Here is a 20297-nt window from a genome sequence, read left to right on the forward strand (position 1 = left end):
ACAGTGTTGAGGTTGAGAAACGAATAAAACCAAACCAGTTGCCATCAAGTTGACATATGGTGACCTCATATATGTCAGAGTAGAACTGTACTCCATGGGGTTTTCGATGGTTGGTTTTTTGGAAACTGATTGCCAGGCCTTTCTTCTGTGGTGCCTCTGGGTAGACTTGTACCTCCAACCTTCTGGTTAGCAGCTGAGTGAGTTAACTGTTTGCATTACCCAGAGACTCACAGACTAGTGTGGGAGGGAGGATTAATTGCACTTGGAGAGCTGAAGAATGGCTCCCTGGAGAGAAGAGGTCTTGGTGGTAGGCAGGACTTGATGATTGAGTAGGGTTTCAGCTAGGAGAGACTGGAGGCGTGGGGGGCATCTCAGGAAGAGAAGAGCCTGAGCAAAGGTGGGGAGGCATCTTTGATGGGGAGAGGTAGGCAATAGGTGGACAGGGAGATGGTATGTATAGCTCAAGGGGCATGAAGTTTGGGTCAGATGGACTTGGGTTTGAGTCCTGGCCTGACCACTCACTAGCTACATGGTCTTAGGCTGATCACTGGCCTAAACCTCATTTTCCTCACCTGTAAAATGGGGATAACAAATGAGGTTATGAAGGTACAGCCACCCACTCTGTCCCCCCTCCTCCACTAGTACTCGGTGTCCCAGCCATCCTGAAATACTGGTAGTTTGCTGCAGGCTTCCTGCCCTCTCTCCCCTCTGGCCCACGCACGTGCAGTGCCCTCTGCCTGGAATGCTCACATTCCAGGGTAGGTGGATTACACCATCCAGAGGTTGTAAACTGGGAGGCATCAGACTTGTGTTTGGGAAAGATCAGTTAGCCAGCAACATGGCGTGGGGCTTAAGAGGAGTGGAGGGCAAATCTGGAGGCCAAGAGAAGGCAAGGAATTCCCAAGATGGACAAGAGGCCTGGGAGCTTTTGCTTTCACCCCACTCCCCTCCCCCATCACTCTTGTAGACCTTCAAGTGCCTTGAGGAAGGTTCCTGGGGGCCAACCAGCACAAAGGGGTTGGCTCCTCTCTTGGTGAATGCGCTGCTCCCACATCAGCCCAGTAGCCTGGTTGCTCTTCAGCTCAGGGTTGAAGTGTAGAGGCCTGGATGCCACAGAGACTAGTTCCAGAGCGGCCATGGGCAAGCCACCTAGATTCTGCAAGCCCCAGTTTCCTCACCTGTGTAAAACAGGGTCTTTACAGGGTATGGTGCTCCATAGGATACTCCTACAAAGCTCTTAGCACAGTGTCTTAACTGCTTTATGAAAATCAAGCTCTTACTGAATACCTCTGTGCACGGCAGGAGGCCCTGGGAACACAAAGACTCCTAAAAACCAGCCCTGACTTTAATGGATGCCTGGTTTAGGATTTGTGAATTTTACTGATAGAGGACATCCCATTTTTAGACAGCAGTTTCATTTCCAGGAATTTACCTGAAAGATATGCACAAAGATTTAGCTCCAAGTAGGTTCACAGTGGTGATACTTATAAAGTGAAAAAATTGAAGACAGCTTTAATGTCCAACTGTAGGATATTGGTTAAATATCTGATGGGACAAATACAGTATTATGTAGTCATTCAAGAGGAAACAGAGAATACTTGTTAACATGGAAAGATGTTCATTATTAAGTGAAAAAAGACAGATTACAGAGCAGTAATTTGCATGTAAAAACCAGATACATTGCATGACCTGGAAGCTAATACTCTCAAACATTAAGAGTGGTTAACTCTGAGTGATATTTACAAATTTTCTTCCATTTTCTTATTCTAAAATTTTCTTTTTGAAATTTTCTAGAATGAATTTTTGTTGTGCATTTCTTTGTAGGAAGTCCTGGTGCTACAATGGTTACACGTTCGGCTGCTAACCAGAAGGTTGTCAGTTTGAACCCACCAGCCATCTCTGCAGGAGGAAGACAAGGCAGTCAGCGTCTGTAAGATTAAAGCCTAGGAAACCCTATGGGGCAGTTCTACTCTGTCCCATAAGGTCGCTATGAGTTGGAATCGACTCGACAGCAACAGATTCATTTGTGGAAAATAGTGATATATTATATTAACTTCATCTTATAGCGTTATTAAAATATGTTGTTGTTAGGTGCCATTGAGCTGGCTCCAACTTATAGTGACCCTGTGTACAACAGAACGAAACACTGCCCAGTCCTGTGCCATTCTCACAATCATTGCTATGTTTGAGCCCATTGTTGCAGCCGCTGTGTCAATCCATCTCATCAAGGGTCTTCCTCTTTTTCTCTAACACTCTACCAAGCATGATGTCCTTCTCCAGGGGGCTGGTCCCTCCTGATAACAAGTCCAAAGTGCATGAGACGAAGTCTCATCATCCTTGCTTCCAAGGAACACTGTGGCTGTATTTCTTCCAAGACCGATTTGTTCATTCTTCTGGCAGTCCGTGGTATATTCAATATTCTTCATCAGCACCATAACTGAAAGGCATCAATTCTTCTTTGGTCTTCATTATTCGTTGTCCAGCTTTCCCATGTATATGAGGTGATTAAAAATATGGCTTGGGTCAGGTGCACCTTAGTCCTCAAAGTGACATCTTTGCTTTTTAACACTTTCACAACGTCTTCTGCAGCAGATTTGCCCAATGCAATGTATTGTCTGATTTCTTGACTGCTGCTTCCAAGGGTGTTGACTGTGGATCCAAGTAAAATGAAATCCTTGACAATTTCAATCTTTTCTCCATTTATCGTGACATTGCTTATCGGTCCGGTTGTGAGGATTTTTGTTTTCTTTATGTTGAGGGGTAATCTATACTGAAGGTTGTCGTCTTTGATCTTCATCAGGAAGTGCTTCAAGTCCTCTTCGCTTTCAGCAAGCAAGGTAGTGTCATCTGCATAACGCAGACTGTCAATGAGTCTTCCTCTAATCCTGATGCGGTGTTCTTCTTCATACGGTCCAGCTTCTTGGATTATGTGCTTATCATTACAGGTTGAATACGTATGGTGAGAGGATACAACCCTGAAGCATACCTTTCCTGACTTTAAATCATGCAGTATCCGCTTGTTCTTTTCGACTGACTGCGTCTTAATCTGTGTACAAGTTCCTCATGAAAACAATAAACTGTTCTGGAATTCCCATTCTTTGCAATATTATCCATTATTTGTTATGACCCACACAGTCGAATGCCTTTGCATAGTCAATAAAACACAGGTAAACATCTTTCTGGTAAACTGCTTTCAGCCAGGATCCATCTGACATAAGCAATGATATCCCTGGTTCCACATTTGGTTGGATCACCCTTCTTGGGAATAGGCATAAATATGGATCTCTTCCAGTCAGTTGGCCAGGAAGCTGTGTTCCATATTTCTTGGTGTAGACAAGTGAGCACCTCCAGCGCTGCATCTGTTTGTTGAAATATCTCAGTTGATATTCCATCAATTCCTGGAGCCTTGTTTTTCACCAATGCCTTCAGAGCAGCTTGGACTTCTTCCTTCAGTACCATTGGTTCCTGATCACATGCCACCTCTTGAAATGGTTGAACATCGACTAATTCTTTTTGGTATGATGACTCTGGGTATTCCTTCCATCTTCTTTTTTTTTTTTAAATTTTTATTAAGCTTCAAGTGAACATTTACCATTCCAATCAGTCTGTCACATCTAGGTTTACATACATCTTACTCCCTTCTCCCACTTGCTCTCCCCCTATTGAGTCAGCCCTTACAGTCTCTCGTTTCGTGCCAATTTTGCCATCTTCCCTCTCTCTCTATCTTCCCATCCCCCCTCCAGTCAAGAGCTGCCTACACACTCTCCTGTGTCCACCTGATTTAATTAGCTCACTCTTCATCAGCATCTCTCTCCCCCCCACTGACCAGTCCTTTTCATTCCTGATGATTTGTCTTCGGGGATGTCCTTCCATCTTCTTTTGATGCTTCCTGCGTCATTTAATATTTTCCCCATAGAATCCTTACTATTGCAACTCGAGGCTTGAATTTTTTCTTCAGTTCTTTCAGCTTGAGAAACGCCGAGCGTGTTCTTCCCTTTTGGTTTTCTATCTCCAGCTCTTAGCACTTGTCATTATAACACTTTACTTTGCCTTCTCAAGACATCCTTTGAAATCTTCTGTTCAGTTCTTTTACTTCATCAATTCAAGAAAGGTGATCCAACCGAATTTGGAAATTATAGAATGATATCATTAATATCACATGCAAGCAAAATTTTGCTGAAGATCATTCAAAAATGGCTGCAGCAGTATATCGACAGGGAACTGCCAGAAATTCAGGCCGGTTTCAGAAGAGGACGTGGAACCAGGGATATCCTTGCTGATGTCAGATGGACCCTGGCTGAAAGCAGAGAATACCAGAAGGATGTTTACCTGTGTTTTATTGACTATGCAAAGGCATTCAACTGTGTGGATCATAACAAATTATGGATAACATTGCAAAGAATGGGAATTACAGAACACTTAATTGTGCTCGTGAGGAACCTTTACGTAGATCAAGAGGCAGTTGTTCAGACAAAGCAAGGGGATACTGATTGGTTTAAAGTCAGGAAGGGTGTGTGTCAGGGTTGTATTCTTTCACCATACGTATTCAATCTGTATGCTGGGCAAATAATACGAGAAGCTGGACTATATGAAGAACAACAGGGCATCAGGATTGGAGGAAGACTCATTAACCTGCGTTATGCAGATGACACAACCTTGCTTGCTGAAAATGAAGAGGACTTGAAGCACTTACTAATGAAGATCAAAGACCACAGCCTCCAGTATGGATTGCATCTCAACATAAAGAAAACAAAAATCCTCAACTGGACCAATTGAGCAACATTATAAGTGAAGAAAAGATTGAAGTTGTCAAGGATTTCATTTTATTTGGATCCACAATCAACAGCCATGGAAGCAGCAGACAAGAAATAAAAAGATGCATTGCGTTGGGTAAATCTGCTGCAAAGGACCTCTTTAAAGTATTGAAGAGCAAAGACGTCACCTTGAAGACTAAGGTGCGCCTGACCCAAGCCACGGTATTTTCAATCACATCATATGCATGTGAAAGCTGGACGATGAATAAGACCGAAGGAGAACTGATGCCTTTGAATTGTGGTGTTGGTGAGGAATATTGAATATACCATGGACTGCCAAAAGAACAAACAAATCTGTCTTAGAAGAAGTACAGCCAGAATGCTCCTTAAAGGCAAGGATGGCGAGACTGCGTCTTACATACTTTGGACATGTTGTCAGGAGGGATGAGTCCCTGAAGAAGGACATCATGCTTGGCAGAGTACAGGGTCAGCGGAAAAGAGAAAGACCCTCAACGAGGTGGATTGACCCAGTGGCTGCAACAATGAGCTCACGCATAGCAACGATTGTAAGGATGGCTCAGGACCAGGCAGTGTTTCGTTCTGTTGTGCATAGGGTCGCTATGAGTCGGAACCGACTCGACGGCACCTAACAACAACAAACATCCCTGGTTCCACATCTTCTGAATCCAGCTTCAATTTCTGGCAGTTTCCTGTTGATGTACTGCTACAACCACTCTTGAATGATCTTAAGCAAAATTTTACCTGAGCGTGATATTAACATTGTTCGATAATTTCCGCATTTGGTTGGATCACTTTTCTTTGGAATGGGCATAAATATGGATCTCTTCTAGTCGGTTGGCCAAGTAGCTATCTTCCAAATTTCTTGGCATAGACTAGTGAGCATGTCCGATGCTGCATTTGTTTGTTGAAACATCTCAGTTGGTATTCTGTCAGTCCCTGGAGACTTGTTTTTCGCCAGTGCCTTTGGTGCAGCTTGGACTTCTTTCCTGAGTACCATCGGCTCTTGATTGTATGCTACCTCCTAAAATCATTGAATATCGATCAATTCTTTTTGGTATAGTGACTCAGTGTATTCCTTCCATCTTCTTTTGATGCTTCCTGTGTCGTTCAGTATTTTGCCCATAGAATCCTTCACTGTTGCAACTCGAGGCTTGAATTTTTTCTTCAGTTCTTTCAGTTTTAGAAATGCCAAGTGTGTTCTTCCCTTTTGGTTTTCTAACTCCAGATCTTTGCACATTTCATTATAATACTTTACTTTGTCTTCTGTAGCCGCCATTGAAATCTTCTGTTTTTCTCTTTTACTTCATCATTTCTTCCATTCGCTTTAGCTACTTGACATTCAAGGACAAGTTTCAGAGTCTCTTCTGACATCCATTTTGGTCTTTTCCTTTTTTCCTGTCTTTTTAAATGACTTCTTGTTTTCTTCATGTATGATGTCCTTGATATCATTCCACAACTCGTCTGGTCTTTGGTCATTACTGTTCGACACACCAAGTCTATTCTTGAGATTGTCTCTAAATTCAGGTACAATATACTCAAGGTCGTACTTTAGTCCCATGGACTTGTTCTTATTTTCTTCAGCTTCCACTTTTTTTTTTTTTGAACTTGCATATGAGTAATTGATGATCTATTCCGCAGTTGGCCCCTGGCCTTGTTCTGACTGATGATATTGAGCTTTTGCATCATCTCTTTCCACAGATGTAGTCAATTTGATTCCTGTGTATCCCATCTGGCGAGGCCCATGTATATAGTCACCGTTTATGTTCTTGAAAAAAAGTATTTGCAATGAAGAAGTTATTGGTCTTGCAAAATTCTATCATGTGATCTCTGGCATCATTTCTGTCACCAAGGCCATATTTTCCAACTACTAATCCTCCTTTGTTTCCAACCTTCGCATTCCAATCATCAGTAATTATCAATGCATCCTGATTGCATGTTTGGTCAATTTCAGACTGCAGAAGTTGGTAAAAATCTTCAATTTCTTCATCTTTGGCCTTAGTGGTTAGTGCGTAAATTTGAATAATAGTCGCATTAACTGGTCTTCTTTGTAGGCGTATGGATATTATCCTATCACTGACAGTGTTATACTTCAGGGTAGATCTTGAGAAGTTCTTTTTGACGATATATGCAATGCCATTCCTCTTCAAGTTGTCATTACTGGCATAGTAGACTATATGATTGTCTGATTCAGAATGACCAATACCAGTCCACTGCAGCTCACTAATGCCTAGGATATCAATGTTTATGCATTCCATTTCATTTTTTATGATATCCAGTTTCCTAGATTGATACTTTGTACATTCCACATTCTGATTATTAATGGATATTTGCAGCTGTTTCTTCTCATTTTCCCTCCCCCACATATCTGTCAGTTTGTGGTACTGTGGGGGCTTGCATGTTGCTGTGATGCTGGAAGCTTTGCCACTGATATTCAAATACCAGCAGGGTCAGCAATGGTGGACAGGTTTCAGCTGAGCTTCCGGACTAACACAGACTAGAAGAAGGACCTGGCAGTCTACTTCTCAAAAAAAATTAGCCAGTGAAAACCTTATAAATAGCAGCAGAACATTGTATGACACAGTACCGGAAGATGAGCCCCTCAGGTTGGAAGGCATTCAAAAGATGACTAGGGAAGAGCTACCTCCTCAAAGTAGAGTCAACCTTAATGATGTGGATGGAGTCAAGCTTTCGGGACCTTCATTTGCTGATGTGGCACGTCTCAAAATGATTAAGTACATTAAAATATAATAAATAAAACTCATATTAAATATAAATAAAATAATAAAATAAAGAGAAATTTTAGTAGCTGTCTCCGTCTCCTTCCACCCTTATCTCCTGAATGGATTGGACGTCCTTGATCACTCTCAATAAACACTGAATTATGACACTACTGTTCATTTCAGCTCCACTACCATTTACTGAGCATTTACTGGGTACAAAATACTGGCAAGGTTATGAAGATGAGTAATCACATCCCCAAGTGATTTGCATGCACGCCAAATTTTGAGAAGCTTTGAAAGAGGGAGTCTTTACCTCTCTCCCTTTATTTATCCTTTATTAACGCAGCGCATCCGTTCGTTCCTAGCTTGGAGGCGTGGAGTTACTGACATATGCATGCGCACTCCTGGCGGCTTGCGCGGGGGCGGGGAGGCGGGACCGCGGACTGGAGGCCCCGCCCCTTCCGCCGGCCATTGGCCGGCTCCATCAGCGCTTCCCGCAATAGTGACCGCGGGCCGGGCCTCGTAGCCCGTCAACGTTGGCGGGAAAGCTGCGGCGGCAGCGGAGTCGAATGGCGGCAGACTCTTCGTTGTCCGTCCGGGGCCCAGCGGCCGTAAGGCTGCCGCGTGCGCCGCCCCTTAAGGTACTGGCGGAGCAGCTGCGACAGGACGCGGAAGGCGTGCCAGGCGCTTGGCGGCTGCTGCGGGCCGGCCGCGAGCCGCTGGAGCTGGCGGCTGTGTGGATGCAGGGCACGGTGGTGGAGGCGGGCGGCGGCGAGGCGCGGCTGCGGGACCCGAGCGGGTCCTTCGAGGTGCGCGGCCTGGAGCGGGTACCGCGCGGGCGGCCCTGCCTCGCGCCAGGTAACGGGCGGCCGGGCGGGGTCCGGGTGCGGGGCATACTCCTGGGCCGAGGTCGGATTCGAACCCGGGGCTGACCCTGTCTGTACTGCCAGAGGCCGGGCCTGGCTATACCATCTCCCGGCCCTTGCTCTTGCAGTTCCTTCGCCTGTGTATCCCTTCTTGCTGTCCCTCCCCCAGCCCCCGTTATCTGAGTTTATCCGATGATGAACCTCAGCTGCAGCCTATTTAAGGTATACGTGTTCCTGGAACGCCTCCAAGGGGCCTCGGCATCTGCATTTGTAAGAAAATTCTGTTTATTCCTAATGTCTCAACCAGGTGACATTCCTCAGGGAACCCCTCCCTGACCCCGAGGAATGGTGACCCTCCTGTACCTCCAGCATGGAACTGCCTAAGGCTGGTTGACTAATGTTTGCCTCCTCTGTAAATGCAGTGGTGCTCAAACTTGAGCATGGTCAGACTTACCCAGAGGGCTTGGACCCACCCTGCCAGCTTGTTAAAACCCACATAGCTAGACTTTAACCCAGAGCTGCTGAAACCTTGGTGGCGTAGTGGTTAAGTGCTTTGGCTGCTAACCAAAGGGTCGGCAGTTCGAATCTGCCAGGTGCTCCTTGGAAACTCTGTGGGGCAGTTCTACTCTGTCCTGTAGGGTCGCTATGAGTTTGGTTTTTTTGGTTTTCTTCTGAGTCTGCAGGTCTGGAGGCCCATACCTGGCCTTTCTAACCAGTGCTGCTGGTGCTGCTGATCCAGGGACCACCTTGAGAACCTCCCTTCCAGAGTCTGCGCTGTGTCCCCAGCGACTCACCCATAGGCGCCCTGAGGAAACAGCATTTCTCAGAGTGACAGGCATTGAACACTCACCTCATTCAGTCCCTGGGATGTTTATGTGGCACCTGCTGTGTGCCAGGACCTCGTGCGGGAAGCACTGGGCTGCAGCAGAAATCAAGATGGACATGACTAATCTGCTTTGAGGACAGGCGGTGGGCACAGGACAGGGACAAATCTTCCAGAGAATCGCTGATCCCAGTGGAGCCAGGAGGAGGTGCTGGTTGTTGGAGTGATTGGTTGGAGAGTTTCCTGGAGCGTGTGAGGTATAAGCTGAGGAATCTGAAGGATGAGTAGACCCCCTGTCCCCTGAGAGACCTTCCTCCCAGATTGTCGTGGATTCGAACTGGAGTCAGTGATCTGGTCAGGGCTGCCTAAGACTCAGACAGTCCTGGGTTGAATTCCTGGCTCAGCCCCTAGGCAGCTGAGCTGCCTGTAGCACTTTCTTAACCTTTCTGGACCTGGATTCCCTCTGTAAAAAGGGAGTAGGAAGTCTTGCCTGTTGTGTGAATTAATAAGTAGGAATGTAATGAAGCAAAAATGAGTTAAAAATGGCCTTAGCACAGTGCCTGGCTTACAGTGAAGGTTCAAAAAGTGTGACTGTGGTTATATACTGATTCCCACCCCACTCCCTGCCCTGTCTGTCCACCTTCCCTCTCTCCTGCCCTCCGCTCCAGTGCTATTGTGGCACAGGGATTGACTGGCAGCCTCTTTTCCTACAGTCCACAAGTTAAAAATGGCACACATGTATATATATATAGTGCTTTAAGTGAAAGTTTACAGCTCAAGTTAGTTTCTCATACAAAAATTTATACACACATTGTTATGTGACACTAGTTGCTATCTCTATGTCAGTACACTCTTCCTTTCCACCCCGGATTTCCCATGTCCATTCAACCAGCTCCTATCCCTTTCTGCCTTCTCATCCTGCCTCCTGACAGGAGCTGCCCATTTAGTCTCATGTATCTACTTGAGCTAAGAAGCACTCTCTTCATGAGTATCATCTTATAGTCCAGTCTAGTCTTCGTCTGAAGAGTTGGCTTCGGGAATGGTTTTAGGGTTTGTAAATAGCCGAAAAACAAAATAAAGATACTATTTCCTGGCATGTGAAAAGTCTATGAAATTTAAATATCAGTGTCCATAAGTGAAGTTTTGTTGGAACAGATTTGCTTACATATTGTCTAGGGCTGTTTTCTCGCTACGGCAGCAGAGTTGAGTAGTTACGACACAGACCATATGGCCTGCAAACCAAAACCCAAAACCGTCAAGTTGATTCCCACTCATAGTGACTGTATAGGACAGAGTAGAACTGCCCCATTGGTTTCCAAGGAGTACCTGGTGGATTCAACTGCCGATCTTTTGGTTAGCAGCTGTAGCTCTTAACCACTATACCACCATGGCCTGCAAAGCTCAAGTATTTACTGTCTGGTTCCGCACAGAGAAAGTGTGCTAACCCTTGGTCTATCCTTAATCCGGGTTGCCTTGTGTCGTGGCTTCCAGGCAAAGCCCCTTGAAGGCAGTGGGGCATCTCTGTGTCTGGGCCCCAGCTCTGGCATAAGGCCTGGCCTGGGTAGGTAGGTAGTGTTTGCCGAGTGAGCACTGGTGAACCTGTGTGACTTACTACTGGCTTGAGTGCCTGTGGGCAGGGCTAGTGCTATTCCCTCTGAGGAATTAATCCCTGCATTGCTTTACCAAGTCTCAGCTGACAGCCAACTCAGTTCCTTCAGGTGGGAGCCAGGAGAGTAAACAGGTATCTAAAGTGCAGCAGTGATATTACAGGCGGGAGCATGGGGTACTGTGGGTGCAAGGAACCCTGGTGGTGCAGTAATTAAGTGCTTGGCTGCTAACTGAAAGGTCAGTGGTTTGAACCCACCAGCCACTATCTGCTTGTATAAAGATTTCAGCCTTGGAAACCACATGGGGCAGCTCTGCTCTGTCCTACAGGGTTGCTATAAGTCAGAATTGACTCGATGGCAATGGTTTGTGTATATATATATGTACTGTGCGCATAGAGCAGGTTCAACTGAGGCAGCCTTGGGGATCAGGGAAGTCTTCCTGGAGGAGGTAGGCCTGAAGCAGTGCTGGAGTTTGTAGGTTGACCAACCATCCTAGGTGGCCTGGAACTGAAGGGTTCCTGGAACGTAGGACAATCCATCACCCTGTGTCCATGTGCAGTGGCAGGAGATTGTCCAGGTCCAAAGAGCAGCATGTGGAAAGGCTTGGAGGTGACAGAAAGCTCAGTGTCTTTGGGGAGCCTGGAGCAGAATGTGGGGCAGCCTCCATACTGTTTGTGGAAACTGCCAGCCTTAAGGTGGCCTTTAGCTGATGTCACTGCACCTGCTGAACCTCTGCTGTGCCGTCTCTGGAGCATCCAGCAGTTTTTCTCTATAAACATCAGGTGCTGAAGGTGCAGAGCTGAGTAAGGTGCTCCCTGCCCTCGAGTTGCTCCCAGTCTGCAGGAAGAAACAGGAGACAAATCACCTAGAATGTGCTGTGGTCAGCGTGGTTCTGGAGGTTGGGGTACTGCTGAGAAAGGTCACCGCAGAAGCAGAGTGGGGCATGGCTGTGAAGAGGGAGAGATTGGAAGCTGGAAGGAGCCTTTTTTTTTTTTTTTTAATAGTGCTTTAAGTGAAAGGTTACAAATCAAGTCAGTCTCTCATACAAAAATTTGTATACACCCTGCTGTGTACTCCCTATTCCTCTCCCCTTAATGAGACAGCGCACTCCTTTCCACCCTGTATTTCCATGTCCATTCACCCACCTTTTGACCTCCTCGGCCTTCATATCTCCCCTCCAGACAGGAGCTGCCCACATAGTCTCATGTGTCTGCTTGATCCAAGATGCTCACTCCTCACCAGTATCATTTATCTACTATCTATCTAGTCCAATCCCTATCTGAAGAGTTGGCTTTGGGAATGATTCCAGTCTTGGGCTAACAGGTCTGGGGACCATGACCTCCGGGGTCCTTCTAGTCTCAGTCAGACCATTAAGTCTGGTCTTTTTACGAGGGAAGAAGACTTTTGAAGTAGTCAAGGCAAGAGAGGATGAAGGCTTGATGGGGGTGGGAGGGTAGGTAGAATTAATAAAATCAGTTGCAGTCCTGGTGGCGAAGTGGTTAAGAGCTACGGGTGTGTTATGAATTGAATTGTGTCGCCCCAAAAAATGTATCAGCTTGGCTAGTCCATGATTCCTAGTAATGTGATTGTCTACCATTTTGTCATCTGATGTGATTTTCCTATATGTTGTAAATCCTACCTCTATGATGTTAATGAGGTGGGATTAGCTGCAGTTATGTTAATGAGGCAGGATTCAATCTACAAGATTAGGTTGTGTTTTAAATCAATCTCTTTTTAGATATAAAAGAGAAGTGAGCAGAGAGACAGGGGGACCTCATACCACTAAGAAAGTAGTGCTGAGAGTAGAGTGTGTCCTTTGGACCCAGGGTCCATGCATTGAGAAGCTCCTAGACCAGGGGAAGGAAGACTGATGACAGGGACCTTCCCCTAGAACCGACAGAGAAAGCCTTCCCTTGAAGCTGGTGTCCTGAATTCGGACTGCTAACCTCCTAAACCGTGAGAGACTGTTAAAGCCATTCACTTGTGGTGTTTCTGTTACAGCAGCACTACATATCTAAGACAGGTTGCTCACCAAAAGATCGGCAGTTGGCATCCACCAGCTACATCTTGGAAACCCTATGGGGCAGTTGTCCTCTGTCCTTTAAAAAAAAATTAGGGTTGCTAAATCCACCTGACAGCAACAGGTTTGGATTTGGAGTTACCAGTTCCTGGTTGTGTGTGCATGACCAGTTGCCCCTGGACAGTGCAAACGGTTCACATGCTCAGCTGCTAATTGAAATGTTGGAGGCTCGAGCCCACCTTGGCGATCTACTTCCGAAAGGGCAGCTATTGAAAACCCTATGGAGCACAGTTCTATTCTGACACACATGGGGTTGCCATTGAGCCGAAGTGGACCTGATGTCAACTGGTTTAGTAACGAGGTTGTCTAATCTCCGAGGAAAGAGGCACCAGCTGAAGCCAGTGAGCTCATCTGTGTTTCGTACAGGTCTACAGTTGTTTACTTTCTCTGGTTGGGGTCATTCTTTTTCTGAGGGTTCTGTCTCAACCAGCACTTTAGGGCCATTCACAGGTCAGTCAGTGAGAGATCTGACCTTAATTACTTACTCAAGGAGAATCGTGAGGTAGGTTCAGCGTAGCCTAAAGATACCCTGCCACTGGTTAAAAACCATAGAGCTCAGGGATCAGCCTGCCTGGCTTCCTTCACCCACAGGAAGCACAAGTCCAGCCCTGCTGGATAGAAGCAGCGCGAGGTGTGAGTACAGCAGCCTCGCGGGGCACAAGGTGGGGACTGGCAGGGTACCTGTTCTTCCTGCTTTCTTTGGGGTTTTTAACACAATTGAGTTTTGTGTGGTTAAGACTGGCCAAGTTTTGCTTTCAAGGAGAGCCACTTCCCCGAGGGAATAGGAAGAGAGTCACGGTTAATATGTCATTAGATCATTCCTATGGCAGCCAGCCCTCTTGTTGATTTGCCTGTGTGTGCTCAGCCAGTGGTCAGGCTACAGAGGTGGTGGCAGGTGTGGGTCCTGTGCAGTTGGAGTGGGCGGGGGGGGGGCGGGGGGGAAGAGACGCTGTCATCTGCCTGGCTTGACAACATTGGGGAAGATTGGATTTGCTTTGGGGCTGTCACAGGGTATCTTTGCAAAGAGGGCCCATCGTGTGCACAGAGACCAGTCACATATACTGGCGTTGAACAAGCGACAAGTAGAGAAAAGCCTGGATTTCCTGCCTCTGCCCTACTGCAACCTGTCTGATTATATCTCATGCTCTGATGTGAGGGTCTCCCCATTCCTAGGATGTGATTGTTTTGTGCATGACGGTAGCTTGCTGCGAGTTCGTTGAACATTTTAAAACAAGAAACCAGAGAAGATAACAAATGTCATCTTCCAAGTTCAATGTTTGACTTATTGTGTGTATATATGTATATGTATGTAATATATGGAAACTCTGGTGGCACAGTGGTTAAAGGTTGGCTGCTAACCAAAAGGTCAGCAGTTCAAATCCACCAGCTACTCCTTATGGGTTAGTTCTCCTGTGTCTTATGGGGTTGCTATGAGTTGGAATTGACTTGACGGCAGTGGGTTTGGGTTTTTTGGTTTATGTGAATACATATATATGAGCCCTGGTGGCACACTGCTTAAGCACTTGGCTGCTAACCAAAAGGCTAGTGATTTGAACCTGCCTAGTGGCTCTGTGGAAACCCTGGTGGTGTAGTGGTTAAGTGCTACGGCTGCTAACCAAAGGGTCAGCAGTTCGAATCCGCCAGGCACTCCTTGGAAACTCTGTGGGGCAGTTCTACTCTGTCCTATAGGGTCGCTATGAGTTGGAATCGACTGGATGGCACTGGGTTTGGTTTTTGGTTTTAGTGGCTCTGTGGGAGAAAGATCTGGTAATCTGCTTCCATAAAGATCACAGCCAAGAAAACCCTGTGGGGGCAGATTTCTGTCACATGGGGTCACTATGAGTCGGAATCTACTCGACAGCAACAACTCTGTGTGTGTGTGTGTGTGTGTACATAAAACTGACTACCTTGACATTTAATAACTCATCTGAGTTTTCTTCTTTCTCTGTTGTTGCTTCTCTGATAAAGTTGGGCTCTCTGGACTGGGTCCATTTGCTGCATCTTTTTTTTTTGTTTTCCTTCTATTACTGTGAATATTAAGATGGGCTTTTCTTCTTCTAGGCAAGTACGTGATGGTTATGGGAGTGGTTCAGTCGTGCAGCCCTGAGCCGTGCCTTCAGGCTGTGAAGATGACAGATCTCTCTGATAACCCCATCCATGAAAGCATGTGGGAACTGGAAGTAGAAGACTTACACAGGAACGTTCCTTAGACGATGCTGGAACTGTAGTTAAAGCGGACATGGAAAGCCTGGAGCTGTTGAGCTTCTTATGCCATGTGGACTTCATCCACCTCGTTCAGTGTCTATTTCTCCACAGTTTCTCAGAGAGCTTTGGTTGATCAAGGAGTCTGGATGTAGGAATTTTTTATGCGAGGATACTTAACTCAGCCTGCGCTGCCCCTTGCCTTGAATATGTTTGCTGATGAAAAGCAGATGTTGTGTTATATTTTGGGAGGGAGGGGTTTGTGTGTGTTAATTCTTTCTCTAAAGCACGCAGAAATCTCATGTTGTGTTTTCCAGATTTAACAAGCGATGATACTTTTTCCATTACTCCTGCCACCCTGTTTTTACGATGCAAAATTTTGAATCTTGGTCATTGCCCGAGGTGATGGTACCAGGCAGGAAAACAGCCTGCGTCAGAAAGGACTGACATCATGCCCATGTCTTCTCCATCCACGGCCTCCATACCTGTCTGCAAGTCAAATGGCATTTTCCAACTGCAGGGCACAGCGGCCCTCCCTGACACACGGCCCACCTCGCTTCCACCATAGACACCACTCAGCCAGTTAATGTCCCTTTCCCCGTAGATGTGGATACCTGCCTGGCCCCCTTCACTTAGAGATGTTGAACTGTGCTCAAAATTTGTAACATGAAGGAGGATCTAGAGTGGAATGAAGATCACGATTGTGAACCGCTTTCAGGCCCTATCTAAACTTCTGCCTCATCACCTTTAGTGAGAAACCACACAGCCCCCTGCTCCCGGATTCTGACATCTTTTTGCTTGGAATGACTTTTCGTTTTGCTTGTACCGAATGTTGGTTTTCTGCTCTTTGCTTACTGCCCATGCCTCGTTTTTATTTATATTGTAAACATTAAAGGGGTCACGTTCCAGCATAACGGTAGACTTTGGTAGCATCGCAAATTTATAGTATCATGATAAACAGAAGTAAATAATTTTAATATAGCTAGATGTGTTTGTTTTTTCTGGCTTGTATTTTTTGTTGTTGTCTGTTATTCTTTTTTTATTGTTGAAAGTATACATAGTAGAACATACACCGATTTGACAATTTCTACATGTACAGTTCAGTGACATTAATCACATTCTTCAAGTTGTGCAGCCATTCTCACCCTCCTTTTCTGAACTATTCCTCCACCATTAACATAAACTCACTGCCCCCTAAGCTTTCTATCTGACCTTTGTATGCTGTTGTCATTTTGATCTCATATAGATAGTTCCTCAGAAAAGCATAATGCCCAAGGCAGGCATTCTTTACTAATTAAGCTAAAGTATTATTTGGTTTAAAGAAAATTCAGGGGATATTTTTAGGTTTAAAGATCTCAGGGCAGTAGTTTCAGGGGTTCATCCAGGCTCAATGACTCCAGAAAGTCTGGATTCTCGTGGAACGATTTTTGATGTGCCTGTACTGGATGTTGGGTTTCTGCTGTCTGCGTGCTACCCGTGCCTCATTTTTCTTTAGATGCAGACATTAGAACGGAGTCGTGTTCTAGCATTCCTGTAGGGTTTGGTGGCATTTCATATTTTATGGTGTCATGATAAAAGTTTTTGTATTTTTTTTGTGTCTTACATTTTTGCATGTTCTCAGTAATAAATATTTTTAGATACTGTTTATTTTTAAACGATAGAAATTTTCTTTTAAAGGCGGGCAAATTGGAAAGTATGTATTGCTTTTATTATGGATCTGAGCTTGTTGGAAGTTTGGAGCTTGTTCCAAGTTGTTTTGCATTTACAGTTTGGGGTTTTTCAGGCCGTACTGCTGAGCTTTAACGGGGAGCTTTGCAGCCCCACAGACCTGAATTTGAGCCTTTCATCTGTCACTAAACTTGCTCTGTGACCACAAGGAAGTTACCTAACCTCTCTGAGATTATACCCTGCTCATAGCACTTGTGTGAGGGAAAAATGAAGACTCGTGTAAGTCACTTTTACATAGTATCTGGCACGTGGTAGGCACCAAATCATTGTTGCTGGGAGGAGGAGTTAACATCTTGCTTAGATTTTTCAGTTGCCTTAAAAAAAATGTGTGTTTTAGAACAGTTTTAAATTTGTAGAAGAGTTGCAAAGATAATACAGAGAGTTCCCATACACCCCCCACCCAGTTTCCCCTATCATTAGCATCTTATATTAACCTGGTACGTTTGTTACAGCTAATAAACCAACATTGATGTGTTACTATTAACTGAAGTCCATGCTTTATTCAGACCCCCTTCGTTTTCGCCCGATGTCTTTTTTCTGTCTTCAGGATTGCATCCAGGACACCATGTTACATTTAGTTGTCATGTCTCCTTAGGCTCTTGGCTGGGACACTTTCTGGGTTGCTTTGAATTTTACATTGAAATTTAATTTTTGGTACGGTCCATGGGATCTCTGTTTATAGGACTCTTAGGTTAAAACTTTATTACCCCCAAAAAGACTCCCGTGGGGTGCCCAGTAGTAGCCCCTTGAGCTGGGTCTGTGGCAGATGCTGTAAGGTCTTAAGCTGAAGTTTGCCCAGCTGCAGCTCTCTCTTATCTGAAACCGGCATTTCTGTTCACACACTGACCCAGGCTACCGAGAACCTCGGTGACCATATCCTGCCCGGCTTGTCCTCCCCTAAGTGTCTGGCGGCTAGTACCTGACTGAAAAGTGCTCATTGAGTAACACTGCTGCCTGGCTAGTAAAGTGTCTTAGGAAGATGGGGGTTGGAAAAAGAGGTCTGTGTGTTTTTCCCAAGTCCTCACAGACTGCCAGCAGCTCTGTTCTGGAAGCGGGCCGTCTCAGTCTGTTAGCTGGACTGCTGTGGTTTCTCTGAATATTAATAACTTTTACTGCTTCGACTAGTGTTTCTTCCTTGACATCACCCAGTGAAAACGCATTTGGGAGGGGGGCGAAGTTTCGTTTTTCTGGTGCCAAATCAAAGTTGGTTTATCAGCAAGCACCCATGGCAGACAACGGCAGGCTGTGTGCTTAGGCAGCGTCGCTTCCCTTTTGAAATTGGCTCTTTTCTAAGAACTGAAAATAAGCAACCTAGGCCATGACTTCACTTTTCTTGGAACTGCTTTACATTAGAAGAAGAAAAAAAAAAACCCTCAGCTGGTTTTGATCACTGAGTTCCCTAATTCTTTCTGTTGCATATTCTTGTAAAGCTAGAGTTTACTGCAAACTTCTTATCCATCAGGTAAAGAGGAGGGGGAAGAAATGACCACATAAAAGAATTTTGTCTTCTGGTCGCTTTGTGTCCGACTTAACGGTTGAGAAAAAGAACTTGGAAGGGATGTTGTGTGTGCCTTCAAATCCCAATGGTCTCAGCCCATCTGTTGGGCCACCAAGTGGGCCCGGGCTGGTGTTGTTAAACATCAGGCTGTGGTCCAGACTCCCCGAGCAGCTGCTTATTTGCAAGGATAAGGGGGAAAACGTGTTTTCAGCCATAGTAACCTACTTTTAAGCAGTGGTCTTGGAGCCTGTGCAAAAGGACATCTTTAGGGGGCACTGCCTGCTTAGGATAGTGGATACAACAGCTCAGTCAAAGGGGGTGCCACTGAGCAGTGTCTAATAACCTGCTAAAGCCGAACGTCCTTCCTCAAGCGTGTTAGACATAGAGACATGGGGCGGGGCAGAGGGGTACACTTATCCCTGGGCACAAGTTCAGAGGGGCGCCAGATGAAGCGTGAAATGACTTTCCGAGGTACCACAGATATGAAAGGCGCCTGAGTGAGGCAGCCGGACGAGAAGGGGGAAGGAGCTCCAGCTGATGCTGCCACCCACGTCTCCATCTTAAAATTGGGGAGGGGGGTGTGCAACTTAAAGATGGGCTGTGGGTGCCTCTTACGCCCCAGAGGGACGTAATTTTAATGCTTGTCATAGACCCTGTTTTCTTCTGTTAGCCACACCTGCTTCCAGCCCTGGTCCCGCCCTTTCCTGTCCGACCCCAGGCTTGGAGGTCATTCTGTAAAGTGGAGATAATTCTTCCTTTGCAAGGTGGTTCTGAGGAGTAGAGATACTGCCTGTAAAGCCTGGTGCCTGGTAGGTTGTTGGAACGCTGATTAGGTGCCCCTCCCCTACCCTTTTTGGATCTCTGTACATATGCACATAGACTGTTGTGAAATCATCTCTCAGTATCTCTGTCCCCATTGGAGGGGCCTGCAGGGCTTCAATTTGTCTTATTTATCTGTGTTTTTTTTTACCCTAGCACAGGGCCTTGCTGGACATGCATGGGGAGGTTGGACCAGTAGTAATAAGTACCATTTGCCATGGAGTTGATCCCAATTCATGGTGCCCTATGTGTGTCAGAGTAGAATTGCTCCATTGGGTTTTCAAAGGCTGATTTTTAGGGAATTAGAATCCCAGGCCTTTCTTCGGAGGTGTCTCTGGGTGGACTAGAACCTCAACTTCTCAGTTAACAGCCAAGCGTGTTAACCTTTGCACCACCCAGGGACTCCTTTGAGGTCAGAAGACAGGAAATATATAGCAAATGCACAATGTTCTTGACTTTACACTTGGCTCACAAGTTTCCAAATGAAAGGACCCCTTACAGGCCTGACTGAAAGGGCCTGTTTAGTCAAGCTCCAAAAACCAGTTGCCATCGATTCCGACTCATAGTGACCTTTATAGGACAGAATAGAACTGCCTCAACGGGGTTTCCAAGGAGTGTGGTGGATTCGAACTGCCTATCTTCTGGTTGGCAGTTGAGCTCTTAACCACTGTGCCACCAGGGCCCCTGTCAAGCTCTAGTGTACTTTATAAATGGTCTGAGGGTGCTTGCTCGAAGGATCAGGAATGCTGAGTACAGATAGGGGAGACTCCTGATAAAGACATAAAAGGCTGGAGGAAAAGAAGCAAGGCAGCTGAGTCCAAAAAAAGGATTTACCTGGTTTGGGCAGAATTTGAAATTACAGTCCTTCGAGAATCATTAAACGTCTATTCTATGTCGGCATCTCCTCCCTGGAGGGGAGATGAGAGGGTAGGGGGGTTAGAAGTTGGCAAAATGGACACGAAAAGAGAGAGTGGAGGGAGGGAGCAGGCTGTCTTATTGCGGGGAGAGCAAATGGGGGTGTGTAGCAAGGTGTATATAAGTTTTTGCGTGAGAGACTGACTTGATTTGTAAACTTTCACTTAAAGCACAATAAAAATTAAAAAAAAATCATTAAACGTCTCTTGATAAAGAATACAAATTCAACTAAGAGTTGCGGGCCATAGAAGCTTTTCCCTGTGA

At 45.7% G+C, this 20297-nt stretch overlaps 1 protein-coding gene across 1 annotated transcript; it reads left to right on the top strand.

The window, feature by feature from the left end:
* Window positions 1-7953: 7953 nt before the first annotated feature.
* Window positions 7954-20085, top strand: RMI2 (RecQ mediated genome instability 2). The gene is made up of 2 exons (XM_049903873.1): window positions 7954-8353; window positions 14933-20085. The coding sequence occupies exons 1-2, from the start codon at window positions 8065-8067 to the stop codon at window positions 15079-15081; spliced, it is 438 nt and encodes a 145-aa protein (XP_049759830.1). The 5' UTR covers window positions 7954-8064; the 3' UTR covers window positions 15082-20085.
* The last annotated feature ends 212 nt before the right edge of the window (window positions 20086-20297 follow it).

The sequence above is a fragment of the Elephas maximus genome, chromosome 12 (assembly GCF_024166365.1).
Source record: "Elephas maximus indicus isolate mEleMax1 chromosome 12, mEleMax1 primary haplotype, whole genome shotgun sequence".
Lineage (NCBI taxonomy): Eukaryota > Metazoa > Chordata > Mammalia > Proboscidea > Elephantidae > Elephas > Elephas maximus.

Bases quoted from the DNA above. Each gene is read 5' to 3' on its own strand.
- RMI2 (XM_049903873.1), top strand. From the start codon at position 8,065: ATGGCGGCAGACTCTTCGTTGTCCGTCCGGGGCCCAGCGGCCGTAAGG. The intron at 8,354-14,932 runs GTAACGGGCGGC...TTCTTCTTCTAG, and splicing joins GCGGCCCTGCCTCGCGCCAG to GCAAGTACGTGATGGTTATG.